Raw genomic sequence first — 14,457 nt, 5'->3', positions numbered from 1 at the left:
CTGCACTTCACCTTCTTCGTTTGTTCTCACTCAGCTTCTGCCAAGCAGGCCCTCTGTGAGCTCTGCTGCTTCAACATTAAGACAGACCTTGCGAGATGAATGGGAGTTTGGATCATTCAAGAGATGGGGGAGAGAGTATTCCAAGGCTCTGAAACAAGAGAAAGGCACAATGCAGAAAACTTCGAAGACAGGCAACAGCACATCTGCCAATGAAGGGTGGACACGAATTCACAGCAGGAACTCTTTAAAGGGTTGCTAACACACAAATACCATCAAATACCATAAACACAAAGTCAGTGGAATGGCCCAGGTCACAAGAAATTAGCATCTAGTTTCTTTTCATAGGACAGGAAGAAGACAGGGAAGAGGTGGACTGGGAAAGGAAACCCAGGGAGAGAGGAGCCCGTTCGCCTAGAAGAATCCTTCCCAGGCGGCCTAGTCACCCACCATTGGGGGTCATCTGGAGCAGTGAACTGGTCTGCGTCTCCTTTGCCCATTTCCCCTTTGTGCAGCAGAGACATTAGATTTTTTTCAAAGCAATCTTTTCCTAGAAAACGAAGAGAAATGAACAAATGAAACTGAAAAGCCAGTAAATTTAACAAGTAAACTTTCTGATACTAATTTTAAAAGTGAATTAAAGATCATGAAGCCTTTCTAAGTCCTTGTCTCAACCCTACACGAATGTATGCTAAACTGTTCATCAGTGCTTACCCTGACACCAATTCCAGCCAACCCCACTTCCTCTTACAAACCTCTTCCCGATACGGCCCATCTTCCAGGCCCTAGTCACAGTGTACTTCAGAGATCTATGTTCAGCTTTGGACCCAAGTGAGCCTTGGCTTTAGGATATCCTGCACAGATACCAGCTTCTTCCCCTTTCTGCAAGAATCTCCTGTGACTTTTATAGCCTTAAGCATTATTCTTTCTGGCATATGGTTTTCTGAAATGTATTCTGCAGCCAGTTATTAGAGCTGCTTCCCAAGGTTTGATGAACAGGTTCTATCACCTTAGTTAGGTTTGGTGAATGTGGTCAGAACACTCCAAAGTATGCATATTTGGCATATTGGCTATTTTGAACTGAAGGCACTTGAGAACTACCAGAAAAGTCTAACTCCCCCTTTATACATAACATCATAAAATTTCCCATATGAAAGGTGTCCTCTCTATACCAGGAAAAGAACATTCTTATCAACAGAGCCTGGAAGTCAAACTCAAAATGTATCTATAACAGTGACGCAGTGGATAGGGCATCAGACTTGGACACAGAGGACCCAGGTTTGAGACCCTGAGGTTACCGGCTTGAGGGCAGGTCGCTGACGTGAGCGTGGGATCATAGACATGACCCCATGGTCACTGGCCTGAGCCCAAAGGTCACTGGCTTGAGCAAGGGGTCACTCGTTCTGCTTTAGCCCCCCACCCCCCATCAAGGCACATTTGAGAAAGCAATCAATGAACAACTAAGGAGCCACAACGAAGAATTGATGCTTCTCATCTCTTTCCCTTCCTGTCTGTCCCTACTTGTCCTCTCTGTCTGTCACACACACATACAAGAAATGTATCTATACAAACGAACCCAAAATAACCCTCATCTTCCATTAGTTTCCTCTTGTGTTTCCTGGTCACTTCTATAATTTACACAATTTAAGCCCCTTTGTCTTACTGCATCCACAATTAAGCGTTTGGGCCTAAAAGCTTGTCTGGACCTTCGTTTTCCTTTTAAGACTCCCATGTACATGAAATATAATCTGTCCTGTGTCAGTTTAATTCTGAGGCCCAGCCACAGAACCTAAGAGATTAGAGGAAGCATTTCCTCCTCTACAGAGGCAAATACTTCTTTTTCTGGTCTCTGATTCACTCTTGTTTCCTGTAAAACGTTCTCCTTTACACTGGATGGCCTCGGTGCCTCCCACTCCCCACTCACCTACCCACCAGCAAACAAACACCTGCAGGGTGATTATGATAATTGATAACTAACAAATCAATATAGAGGGACCAAAGAAAGTTCAAAATAATCCTCTAAAGCATTCAATCTCCAAGCAAGTTCCAAGAAATACAATACAGTCTGGAAACTGCAGTGATGGAGGGAGAATGGGCTTCGGAGTCAGAATCCTGCATTGTGACAAATTAGCAGAATGATCGCAGGCCTTCTGAGCCTGCTTCCACACTAGTAACATGGGCATAAAATTTCTCCTTACAAGGATGAAATGCTGCTCAAACTGGAAAGTGAACATGAAAACCTTCTGCCAATTAAAATCCGTACAAAACATGATTATTATTATTACTGAGCACAGTATAAATTCTGTGACATGCCAATAACAAATGGAATTTTGATCAACATTACCTATACAGGCATACTCATTTCATTGCATTTCACAGATGCTGCGTGTTTTACAAATTGGGAGGCCAGACCCTCCACCAGAAAGAGATTATGGTTTGCTTTATTACAGTGGTTTGGAACCAAACCCACAAATCTCCTAGGATGCCTGTACAGTCATATCACCTTAACTGATCACCCTTCCCATCCAAGACTGCATTATTAAGTAGGCAAATATAAGTCAATCTGTTTATACTCTAAAGATGCATGCTGCAACCATGGAAATACAGCCAGTCAAAATCCTTAACTTGTTCAAAATCTTTTAAATTAAAATTTTCCTACCAAAAGTATGTCTATAGTTTGTAAACTTAAAAAAAAAAAAAAGTAAAGAAAATGCTGTATGAAAATCAATTTCTATTCAGTTTCAACCAAAGACAACAAACGACTTGAAAAACTAAAAAAGTAAGATAGGAAGTGAGAGAGAATGACCATAATTAAAAGAAAAAAGGTGAAGTGGAAAATTACTGCTTCTGATTTCGAGAAGGGCCGGAAGGCAATTGAGGGATTCCTATTGGGCGGCGTGTCACCGTATACGGATCAGTAATTTTTTTCCTTTCATTTGCGTTTCATTTGCGTTTCATTTGCTGATTTTAACAGCAGTACGAGTTTTACCGTTAAAAATTACTTCCAATATTAACGAGTTGTGTTTTTTTTTCAAAACAAAGTAAGAGTGAAATAATGTTTGCAACCAAAAGAAAAACCACACCTCCAAACTGACATCTCAGTGTTTAGGCTCAGTGAATCATGTCATATCACTGTCACCTATGAGCTAGAGAAACAAAGGGACAGCAAACAGGGAACCTTTCAATTGTTTAAGGCTTTTCTTGCCTTTAGTTATAACTTCAAGTCTACAGGAAATACAGGACATTAGAGAACAAGCCAGACATCACCACAGGCAAACAGACAAATCCACACAACTAGCCAAGAAGCTCCACTCTACGCACAGCAAAACTAAGCCCGGCGAGACCCTGGCGTCCCAATCCTAGCTCCCACAGCTCTCACAATGTCCCTTTTCTTAAGTGCCTGGAAGTAAATACTCTTAGCCCTTCGGTTCCTGTGGCTACGGGGAGGTGAAGTGGCGGAAGGTGCACGTGGGATGGAAGAACTGTAGTGACCGACCTCTTTTTCGGTAGTTTTGCTTCCTTTTTTCTCTGTTTTCAACACATCACGCGCGTCACAAGGTACAAATCACAACCGCAGCACTCGTGAACTTTCACAAATAAGCACACCTGGAAGCCAGCACCCACACCGACACCCGGAACGTGCCCGGCGCCCAGAAGCCTCCGGCGCCCTCTTCTACTGAGAGCCCTTGAAACCTTCAGAAAAGCCAGAGGGCCAGAGGGCTCATTCTGGGCCTTCTGGCCGCAGAGAGCGAGGCCAGGGGGTCGTCCAAATAAAGCCCAAGTAGCGAATAAACAATGTACTTACCCACGAACTTGAAGGGACTCATGACCGTGGTGCACGACTCTCCCCGGCGGAAGCGGAAGTGGCGACCGCCGTCCCGCCCCCGCCCTCTCCCCCCCCCCCCCCCGGCCACCGGTCTTCCGTTTCCCAGGAGCCCCCGCGGCCTCTGAAGGTGAGCGGGCCGCCATGGCGTTCTCGGCGCCGGCGGCCTACCTGACCCACCAGCAGAAGGTGTTGCGGCTTTATAAGCGAGCGCTGCGCCACCTGGAGTCGTGGTGCATCCACAGGTGGGAGAGGGGCGCCCAGGGTGAGGGGCGTTGACTGTGAGGACCCCCATGGAGTCTGAGAGTCCCTGAGGGACCAGGCGTCTCAAGGACTTCGGGGACGGAGAGGGACGGCGGCCCCTCGCCCCACAGAGCCTGCCCGTGGACCCGGGTTCAAGTCCAAACCTCGTCGCCCATAGGTCTTGAAGAGTCGCTTCCCTGGCGCGGGCCGCAGATTTCTGTTAAGGACGCAGGGTGCGGCAGGGAGGGTTGCCTGAGGGGTCAGTGAAATAAGGGCAAGTGCCGAAAACGGCAGTGGTCAGCCCTGCAGCGCTCACTCAACGACAGCTGTCTTCCCGACCGCGTTCCTAATGAGCAGTAACACTAAGTGCATTACTTTCTTAGGGCTTCACAACAACTCCTGAGGTAGGGACTGTTTAGCCTTATTTTTACGGATAAGGGATTAGAGGCATTAGAGAGGAACTCGCTCGAGGCATTAGAGCTGGTAAGTGGCCGAGCCAGGCTAAAAATTCAGGTTTTGTAAGTCCAAAGCATCATCCTTCTCCCAGCCGCCCATCAGCTCTCCTTTTAGCTTCATCCAGCCCTTCTCACTGCCTTCCCAGCCCACGGACTTCCTCACCTCCCCCACGGTTTTTTCTTCCCTCTCTCCATCTGAGACTAGTCTTAGAACGTAGTCTTAAGACATAGATGATCTTTTTCATGGCCTAGGTGCAAGGCAAGGTGAGGTGACAGCCCAGACGTGTGAATGCCAGGCCTCCACTCCCATAACAGGACCCCCAAACCTCGTCCTCAGGGAAGAGCTGGACAAGACCAACAAAGGCTGGATGAGGTCTGGACCAGGAGATAACACTTCTCACCTCCAAAATTGTTTTGGCTTTAGGGACAAATACCGGTACTTCGCTTGCCTGCTGAGAGCTCGGTTTGACGAACACAAGAATGAGAAGGATATGTTGAAGGCCACGCAGCTGCTGCGGGAGGCGGAGGAGGAGTTCTGGCAGAATCAGCACCCCCAGCCCTACATCTTCCCAGACTCCCCCGGGGGCACCTCCTACGAGAGATACGAGTGTTACAAGGTAGGTGCTGACGACCTCGGTGAGCGCCTTCTGTGGGGTGGACTTGGTTCCCCCAGTTCGGAGGTTACCCTGGTCGGGGCAGCGAGATTTCTTTCCTGTTGTAGACTCCTTTCCTTCAGGGATCAGTTTCTCCAGATGACATGAACACTTTCCCTTCTAAATGCAGCTGGTAGTCACCTTTTGGCAAATAACTCATTTTTGGACCTTAAGGTAGAAAATGCAGGTAGGGGAGGAATGCCAGTTCTGCCTGGACTCAGCTTGCTAGTTTTCCAGCCCCGGGCAGTTCGACTCCTCTATGTTGGTCTCTGCTTGTCTTCTGCTGTTCGATGCTTGGTGTTGGGAACAGTCTGATGCTTGCAATGGTTATAAAAGTGCACCTTGAGTTTTGTCTTTTTTTGCACAGGGCCTGTCAGTGGTGTATAAGTATGTATATCTTGTGTAATGATGTCATGGCTTCCTCTGCTGACAGGTTCCTGAGTGGTGCTTAGATGACTGGCATCCTTCTGAGAAGGCAGTGTATCCTGATTACTTTTCCAAGAGAGAGCAGTGGAAGAAACTGCGGCGGGAAAGCTGGGAGCGAGAGGTGAGTCTTCCCTGCTTTGACCCAGCTTGGCCCACATGGTCAGCACCTGGGAGGAGTGCAGGTTTTGTTCCCCACCGAGGAGGCCCGGAGTCCAGTTATGAAGGTTACTCTGGCCCCTTGCCTCTCAGATAGACTTCATTGCTAACTGTGTTGATGTAACATTTCCAACCATCTTCCAAGTAGGGTGCACTGTGTTCCCAGTCTTTTGGGTTTTCTGTCTCTAGTTGTGCTTCCGCCCTACTTCTCCTTGTACCTCGGACACCTGTCAGTCATCTTCTGACGTGTGCTTTATGTTTTTCAAAGATCAGTCTTGCTGTAGTGTGCAGGATAGTTTGGAGACGGTAAGGTGAGGGATGGAGAGACCAGTTTGAGGTTATTGCCATTTAATCAAAGGTTCTGGCAGCCAGCACGGAGGCGGACGTAGTGAATATGGAGGGAAGTAGATTCAGGAGGCGGCTTGGAGGGATGTGGAGAGTGGTTGGAGGGGGTGGGGTGAGGGACAGTGAGGATTCAAGAATGATTTCTGGATTTTAAGCTTTAACATCTGGAGTTTGGTGACGGTGTTTATTGAGATAGGGAAGATGGGGTGGAAGGAGCAGGTGCCCGGGGGACATTCAGGTGTTCAGTTGTAAGTGTCTTAAATTTAAGAATGTTAAGTTTGAGAATCCTGTGAGACATCAAATGCAGATGTCAGCAAGTGACTGAGTGTAGGCATTTGAACCTCAAAGGAGAGATTTGAGCTTAAAATAAAAATTTGTGAGCTAAATTTGTGAGCAGTTTTCAAAACCGGGGAAGTGGATGAGATCTACGGGAGACTAGAGAGAGAAATGTCGCGGGGACTCCCAGAACAGGGAGACTGAGGCGCTCAGCAGGGGAAAGGGCATCGGGGTGTATGACACAGAGTCCAGGAGAAAGTGTCCCAGGAACGCCCGGGGCCAAGTCCCGGCTGACAGGGGCTAAGAGGGGGAATAGAGGGAGGACTGGAAATATATCCAGAGAGCCCGGCTGACAGGGGCTAAGAGGTGGAATAGAGGGAGGGCTGGAAATATATCCAGAGAGCCCGGCTGACAGGGGCTAAGAGGTGGAATAGAGGGAGGGCTGGAAATATATCCAGAGAGCCCGGCTGACAGGGGCTAAGAGGGGGAATAGAGGGAGGGCTGGAAATATATCCAGAGAGCCCGGCTCCGGGGAGGGCATTCGTGGTCCTGGCTGACAGGGGCTAAGAGGGGGAATAGAGGGAGGCTGGAAATATGTCCAGAGAGCCCGGCTGACAGGGGCTAAGAGGGGGAATAGAGGGAGGGCTGGAAATATGTCCAGAGAGCCCGGCTGACAGGGGCTAAGAGGGGGAATAGAGGGAGGGATGGAAATGATGTCCAGAGAGCCCGGCTCCGGGGAGGGCGTTCGTGGTCCTGGCTGACAGGGGCTAAGAGGTGGAATAGAGGGAGGGCTGGAAATATGTCCAGAGAGCCCGGCTCCGGGGAGGGCGTTCGTGGTCCTGGCTAGAGCTTCCCGGAGGACTTCACACTGACAGTACTGAGCAGACGGAGGAGACAGGAAGGGGAGAATTCTTGAGAAGTTTCTGACAACAGTAACTGGAGGCCAGGGAACTGTTTTCTAAGATGAGAAATAATAATGGTGTGTACATGCTGATTAGACGTTTGGGGGCGGGAGGGAAGTGGGTGATGATGAGAGCTGGACCGGGTGGAGAAGGAAGTGTTTGAGAAGGGCGTGGGATCCAGAGCACTAACGCAGGCCTTTTGGTCTCAGCATTTGGAAACTTGAGGTGTTGATTCGTGGAGATCAGTAGGTTTATACTGCAGTGGATGACTATGATAACCTCTCCCCCACAAAAACCTTCTTCCTTTTGCTGTTGTCTCTTCCTCATTATTAAACAGCATATGTGCTGGAGGCTCAGGTTAACTACAATCCAGAGCTGCTTTTTCTGGAAGAAGCTTCAGAAAGTCATTGATCTGGAAAGCGGGTCTCTAATTTTTCTCCTCTGTGAGGACTGTGATAGCTTTAGAGATCCCTGGATTTTCAGGCAGAACTGGGCACATTTTTCCATGAAATTTCATGTTACTTTTTATCCTGGTTGCTTTTGGGGAGCTTTAAAATGGACATTCCTAATATATATAAGTTGAGATTTCTTAATGGTGTTTTGGAGAACACTTAGCTGAGACACAAAAATCCATTTTTGTAGGGGAGGGACCATAACAGGGGAATTGGAATAGTAATTGTCATGGTTTTGGTTGATGATCAAGGTGGGATAGGAGGATTTTCTCAGCATTGCTGTTTGAAGAATGGGAAAGCTTTGAGAACACCCTGTATGAGTTGAAGTGTGGGTATGAAAATAGTGCAGTGTATAAAGGACACTGTCATTAGTGCAGCTTGAACAGTGCAATGTGACAGAGGAGCGAAGCTGACACCTCACTGCAGCCTCCGTGCCGTCAGTTCAGCCCTTTTTTAATCGTTCCTTCCTTGACCCCTTCCAGGTTAAGCAGCTGCAGGAGGAAACCCCGGCTGGTGGTCCCTACACTGAAGCCTTGCCCCCAGCCCGAAAGGAAGGTGACTTGCCCCCACTGTGGTGGCATATAGTGACCAGGCCCCGGGAGCGGCCCTCCTAGAGACAGAGGATGACACCTCACCAGTCGTGCTTGCAAGTGAATTGAGTTACAGAAAATATACACACTTGCCCTAATAAAAATCACAATGTGTGACTAATGTGTCCTGTCTGAGGAGTAACGTGATGCCCGGTGACTGTGCCACTGTCTTACCAATTACACATATAAAGAAAAGTGTGTGGAATAGCGTCGGTCAGATGTGTTCTTTTCTTCCCCATTCTCATATTGTAGCAGAACCAGATACCAGATTTACTCTGAAGATTGAGTTGAACAAACTCTAGCTGAAGGTTTAATTCGCTCTCGGGTCTGGGAGGAGTACGGACAAGGCTGGGAGGTGAAGGTGTGCTAATATTTAAGGACTTCAGAAACCATCTTCGTTTTGTAAAGATTCCACTGATGGAATTTTAGTTTTGGTTAAAGGACAACTTTCTCTTAAAAGCACACATTCATCACAGAAGCCTGGTGTCCCCAGGGTCTTCTCAGGAGTGGAGGAGTGACAGGTGGGACTAAAGGGTGCGCCCGATCGGGGATGAAGCTGCTTTTGCGACACTTATTTTGGAGGCAGCTCTCCAGCTTCGCTTCCTCTACCGTAGCTTGGATCATCTGCAGACTGAGCGGGAAGGGTAGAGGCGGGGCTCTGTGACCAATTGAAGACATGTCTTTAAAAGGTAGAGCCATTCTAAAAACGGTCAACCGAACCCACTACCTGTAGTTCTTGACAACTCATTGGAACCGCATTCCAGTTACTAGTACAGGCAACTAGTGTGCTTAGGGCCCGTAACATCACAAACACTTCATAATCACCCAAGTAATGTTTGGTCAGGTTTTTTTTTGTTTTTTTTTTGTATTTTTCCGAAGCTAGAAACAGGGAGAGACAGTCAGACAGACTCCCGCATGCGCCCAACCGGGATCCACCCCGCACGCCCAACAGGGGCGAAGCTCTGCCCACCAGGGGGCGATGCTCTGCCCCTCCGGGGTGTCGCTCTGCCACGACCAGAGCCACTCTAGCGCCTGGGGCAGAGGCCAAGGAGCCATCCCCAGCTCCCGGGCCATCCTTGCTCCAATGGAGTCTCGCTGCGGGAGGGGAAGAGAGAGACAGAGAGGAAGGAGAGGGGGAGGGGTGGAGAAGCAAATGGGTGCTTCTCCTGTGTGTCCTGGCCGGGAATCAAACCCGGGACTTCTGCATGCCAGGCCGACACTCTTCCACTGAGCCAACCGGCCAGGGCCTGTTTGGTCAGTTTTTAAAGTAAGCTTAGTGTGAGCCTTGGTCCACCTAACATTTGACAAAGACCAACTGAATTTGAGTAAGACTTGAAATACAGCACTCTTTTTCCTAGTGGTTCTTTATTTATAATGTAGGCTGAAGCAATTGTTACAAGATAGAAGGGGAAACATTACACAATTGTTATTTATACAAGTTTAGAACAAAAATCTGCACAAGGAGAGGTCAACTCTCAGTACAAACTAGCAACTAAACCACAATAATTTACCTTTAGAAACAATTTCTTTATTTTTAGCTGTGACACTGCTTTTACAATATGCAAAAACACAAACAGAACTACCCAAGGTGTTTTGTCACATTCTTTCTACATTGAATTTGGCAACGTTTTTATATTAAATTTCTTCAGATTAAACTAACGTTTAAAAACTAAACAAGTGAAAAGCTGTACCAAGGTACAGTTACATCTGTTTATTTCAAAGGTTTAAAATACCATTTTTATCTACTGTAATTACCTTGCAGTGATTTCTGCTTTTGCAAAAACCATCTCAAGCATCATATGCACAATGCATCAGCTACTTTTAGTCATCAAGATTGGTGGGCTAAACCACAGGCACTACTGTTGCTTATATTGTGTAGAAGGAGCTTGTTTTTCAAAGAAAAAAAAAAGCTTAAATAGTTTTCTAATAATCATGCCTTTGCTTTAAAGCCATAACATAAAATGTCCTTGAGCAATCACAGCAGTGTTAAATGTTAATATATAGAATTAGTGACTATACAGGTACGTTACTCTCACATCTAATGCAGTTATGTATTAAAGCATAAGATTATGTAATTGAAGATAAGAGCCAACAGAAATCTACAGGGTCTGTGGGAGCCACCAAGCTCCCATCATCCTTGACAAGTTCAGTCACTTAAGGAGCACTTTCAACTGTCCCAACTTGCTAAGAGAGTTGCTTTCTTTTTCGTGCTTATATTCTCCAAACATGACCCCCGTAAACCTACAAGTCCCTGTTGGCTTTAGGGGATGGGCATTATAACTAATTTAACTTTCACTTAAAGAAGAAAAGACAGAAATCCATTCCAAAAAACATTACCTAGAATACATAAAAAAAAAAAAGGAGACAGTAGTGGTTAGATTCCCAATGACAATAAATAAATCCTCCTCTGTTCATTATTTAGTATGAAGCCAATTAAGAAAAACAAGCCCCCAGATTGGTAAACACATTGGTGAGTTGCTGGACTCAAGCTGCTTACTCTTGTTAAATCCGCTCAAGTTTCTTTTTCCTTCAAAATATTTGGGCTTTTCAACGTGCCCAGCCTGCTGGGCACAGTTAAGTAAAAGGCATTTGCTATATCTAAGAATTCCCTGCTATCACGTTTAAATGTCTTCACACTTTCAAAACTGCCTTACCCTTCCGGATGTATCTGGATTCAATGAAAGTGGGTATACCTGACAAGTAACTAAAGTGGGGGACTGTCTACCCAGTGGCAGCAGCATGCACGGGATTGGAGGTGGGTGCTGTGTGCAGTCAAGAGGAATCGTGGGAGAAAGGAAGTCCCTAAACACCCTACAGAAACAAACACTGCAATCCAGTATGGCTTATTCGGATGCATTAACCATGAAGCTACTAGAAATTCAACCTACGAGGCTACTCTTAAATGTGACAGGATCGGCTACGTGGACAGTGTGCCCCTCCCACGGCCCTCCCCCCAATCCCTACAGTCTACCATCTCCAGGCGGACTTCACACGGAATATTGCTCCTCAACTCTTCCTACTGCTTAGCTCATTCAGAACAGTCTATTTAAATGGAGGTTTTTTTTATCCCTTACTGTTTTGTTTGTACATTAAAATAACTCGAATTTGCTTCTAAGCCAAACTACTACAGTGCATCTACAAAAGCTTGCAAGAAAAAAAGAAGTTACCCTTTTTTCTGAAATTAACTACTTTGTGGTTTCCCCTGCCCTGACCCGCCCTCCCCGCCCCCCTTATGCATTTAAAATTTTACAAAGACTTGTAAAAAAGTTTAATGGAATTTGGCACCTTCAGAAAAATCAAAAGGGAAACTAAGATTAAAATGTGCAGAAAGAAAACTGTCAATATTTACAAATTAAAAGATCAAGATTATGTCAGTTACATAGGTTGCTTTTAATTCTTATCTAAAGGTGTCGAGTACTTTCAAAAGAGCTGTATTCTGAGTTGCCTACAAAATCTTTTGTTTGCTTAGAGATTGGAATGGATGGAGACAGATTAGGTTTTATCGATGAAACAGTTCGTTCCCCGGGGCAGCGTTCCTTATGAGCCTAAGAGAAGCGGGGGGCCGAGCGGTCGTTTGTCATGGTCTTCTTCAGCTTCACGCCCCTTCGGATGGCGTTCAGCATGTCTTCTCCTTGCGGGGTCTCCCTCGGGCTCAGGTCTGCAGGGTCGCCCTCTGGCACCTGGCCTGGGGAGGTGCTGGCACTGGAGGCTTCCCGTTCCTGGTCTTCGGCCTCGCTCTCCGGAATCGCCTGTCTGTGCTCCTCTGGGATGCTTGGCTTTGGGCCTGGAAGAGGGGGGTTGACGGAGGCATGGCCACTCCACAGTGAGGAGGGCATGCTGACGACGCCCTGGGGGCCCTCACCCACAGATGGCGACTGGGGACTGTGCTCACCCCTCTCTTCTGGCCCATCCGGAGGGGCCGGCAACACCCCGGGGAGGTCTGGGACGGTTGGGGTCTTCACAGGGATCACAGGTGTCTTGATGGGGATGGGACCAGCTCCGATGGTCCCCCGGCGGACAGAAGGCTTGGTGGAAGGGGTCCGTCGGATGGTTGCAACCCCTGGGGTGACCATAGCAGGACCGAGCGTGGTGGGGAGGCCAGCAGTTGAGGCGGGGCGCTTGGCTTGGAACATCCGTCGGTAAGACTGGCTGATATCACTGTTTCTTGGAATGGTGGAGGATTTGTCAAACTCCTGCTGATCGGCCTCCTGGTCACCACTTACAGAGAAATAATCGTAATCTGAAACTGATGACAGGATTTGATTAGAGATCTCCAAGGCAGCAGCACTGCTTTCTGATTCTTTCGTGTCAGGAGGACGAAAGGCCCAAGAGGCATGGTGCTTCAGCCAATCTCATCCCAAGCCTTCCCCAGGCTTCTGCGCCAGCCTTAGAGATAGGACGTGTGAGAAACCTTTGTTCTGCTCAGTGATGTAACTAACCCTGGGCACCTGACCCGTGCTGGACGTGGTAGGCCCGCACTCAGACACTGTGGAGAGGTGACAAGTGTAAGAGGGCCAGGCTGAGGCAGAGCTACCCCAAGCACCTCTGGGAGGGGAGGGTGGAAAGGGATTCCACAGAATTCTTTCCTGTCCAGTCCAGAATTCAACATGAGAAACAATCCTCAAACAGACTGTCTCAGACCACACTACCTCCCTCATCATCAACACGTTAGGGAGAGCTATAAGGTAAATGGAATTACTAGCAATGAATCCCTGAAAACAAGGTACAAAGTAGGTCCTAGCAATGAAGTGTGCTCACCTCCTCTCAAAAAACGGCATCCCATGGCTGACGGGAGTGGTTCTGAAGCCGGCTGGCAGCCAGGGCTTCCGCAGTGGCTCAAAGGACCACCCCTCTGCCCTGGCACTGCTCGGCAAGCCCCGCTGGAAAGGCCCGTGCCCGTACCTTGGGAGGGAATGGTGTCCTCCGAGCAGCACGGCGTGGTCGTCTGGGTGCTGTAGCCGCTGGAGCACTGCAGCGAGTCCCGGCTGCTCCGCTGGGTGTCGAGCTGGAGGCCCCGCGACAGGGCCAGGGCCAGCTCCTCACAAGCCTCCATCTCCTCTCCAGGCTGCAGGTTGGAGGAAAGAGACACGGACAAGCCACCAGGGCTATGACTCTCCGGCGTGATGTCCCCAGGGCCTTTCCAAAGACCTCTTCCAGTGGGGACCAGGAGATTACTCTGTCTGTTCCTGTGAACACCACTTTTCAGTGGGCCCAGGGATTATGAACTTGATTGGGTCCTCCCCAGCTCTAGAAAGTTCTACGAGTCTGATTCCCATACAAGGCTTTTCTCTGGGAGAGCAGGGAGTTGGGGGAAGGGGCTCAGATCCCTCCAGCTGCAAGGCTGGCTTGCCCCCGGTGGCTGGTCAGCATATAGCCACCGGCCAGGTCTACAGGGGCCCAAAACCAGCTATAAAGAATAAGAGCATCACCCTGTTGGGCGCTGACACGGTCATGCTCCGTGGTCTCTGCGCCTCCTCCACAGCTGCAGGCGCGCCAGCGGCCGCCGCGGGCCCTCCTCCGCCAGGCTCCGGCTCCCGCTTCTCTTTGCGGCGCTGCAGGGTGTTCACCAGAGGCTGATCATATGGTCCTGGCTTGGCCCAGTCCTAAGCAGAACAGCATGGTCAGGTACCAGGGCCGCTGTTTCCATTTGAAGGGCCATGGACCCTCCAGACAGCTGCCCACAGAAGGCATCTGGTCCCTTTAGGGGACACTCAGGCTGGGACAGGCCTGCAGGCCCCTTCTATTCCCTCACCCAGCTCTACAGGGAGTGGAAAACCCCTTGGGGACACCCTGGTTACCTCCCATTTCCTCATGTCCACCCAAAGATGAAAAACCCTCCCCAACCAAGCAAGTGGCCTGTGCAAGACTCTTGGTTAACAGCTGACCAACTGTCTAAGGCGTCTGAAGGCACCGCCAGGGGAGATCAAGTTCCCAGGGACCAGCCCCCCCTCCCGCCCCGCCCCTTCTGATGTCTGGAAGGAACTCCTCTCCCAAATGACTTTGCTTGAGTGGAGTGGCCACCAGGGGGCGCTACAGGAACTGCAGCCACTCTCCCTGAGTCTGTACCTCCACTTCAGGAAAACTGGGCCCCAAAGGGCACTTGGGGATGTGTCCTCTGAGGTCCTCACATAGGAAGGCA

At 48.8% G+C, this 14,457-nt stretch overlaps 3 protein-coding genes across 13 annotated transcripts in view; 1 reads left to right on the top strand and 2 right to left on the bottom strand.

Moving 5' to 3' along the window:
• Nucleotides 1–4,937, bottom strand: part of TATDN1 (TatD DNase domain containing 1) — a 32,361-nt gene extending 27,424 nt beyond the window's left edge. Inside the window, exons 1-2 of one of the 6 annotated variants that reach the window (XM_066265702.1) lie at nt 4,920–4,937; nt 448–547 (exon numbers count right to left, since the gene is read on the bottom strand). In XM_066265702.1, the coding sequence (XP_066121799.1) occupies nt 448–460 (13 nt within the window). In that variant the 5' untranslated portion in view covers nt 461–547; nt 4,920–4,937. Of the gene's footprint in view, nt 1–447; nt 548–3,493; nt 3,733–3,802; nt 3,851–4,919 lie in introns of those variants that run through there. The other 5 variants (XM_066265699.1, XM_066265700.1, XM_066265698.1 and 2 more) reach the window with 5 other exon arrangements.
• NDUFB9 (NADH:ubiquinone oxidoreductase subunit B9) lies at nt 3,915–8,435 on the top strand. Its single transcript, XM_066265711.1, has 4 exons — nt 3,915–4,065; nt 4,943–5,135; nt 5,605–5,718; nt 8,211–8,435. Exons 1-4 carry the CDS (start codon nt 3,965–3,967, stop codon nt 8,340–8,342), a joined length of 540 nt encoding a protein of 179 aa, XP_066121808.1. The 5' UTR covers nt 3,915–3,964; the 3' UTR covers nt 8,343–8,435.
• A 1,229-nt stretch (nt 8,436–9,664) lies between these two features.
• MTSS1 (MTSS I-BAR domain containing 1) overlaps nt 9,665–14,457 on the bottom strand; it is a 158,653-nt gene continuing 153,860 nt past the window's right edge. For 5 of the 6 annotated variants that reach the window (XM_066265684.1, XM_066265689.1, XM_066265686.1 and 2 more), the window contains 3 exons: nt 13,748–13,921; nt 13,221–13,383; nt 9,665–12,564 (listed from right to left, as the gene is read on the bottom strand). In XM_066265684.1, the coding sequence (XP_066121781.1) occupies nt 11,864–12,564; nt 13,221–13,383; nt 13,748–13,921 (1,038 nt within the window). In that variant the 3' untranslated portion in view covers nt 9,665–11,863. The remainder of the gene's footprint in view (nt 12,565–13,220; nt 13,384–13,747; nt 13,922–14,457) is intronic. The other variant, XM_066265688.1, reaches the window with a different exon arrangement.

The sequence above is a fragment of the Saccopteryx bilineata genome, chromosome 3 (genome assembly GCF_036850765.1).
Source record: "Saccopteryx bilineata isolate mSacBil1 chromosome 3, mSacBil1_pri_phased_curated, whole genome shotgun sequence".
Lineage (NCBI taxonomy): Eukaryota > Metazoa > Chordata > Mammalia > Chiroptera > Emballonuridae > Saccopteryx > Saccopteryx bilineata.
This window is presented reverse-complemented; position numbering and strand designations above follow the sequence as displayed.

What these genes read in the sequence shown, in the direction of transcription:
- NDUFB9 (XM_066265711.1), top strand. Translation starts at nt 3,965, where the DNA reads ATGGCGTTCTCGGCGCCGGCGGCCTACCTGACCCACCAGCAGAAGGTG. An exon ending in GAGTCGTGGTGCATCCACAG is followed by an intron (nt 4,066 to 4,942) that starts GTGGGAGAGGGG and finishes TTTTGGCTTTAG; the next exon opens with GGACAAATACCGGTACTTCG. An exon ending in GGGAAAGCTGGGAGCGAGAG is followed by an intron (nt 5,719 to 8,210) that starts GTGAGTCTTCCC and finishes GACCCCTTCCAG; the next exon opens with GTTAAGCAGCTGCAGGAGGA.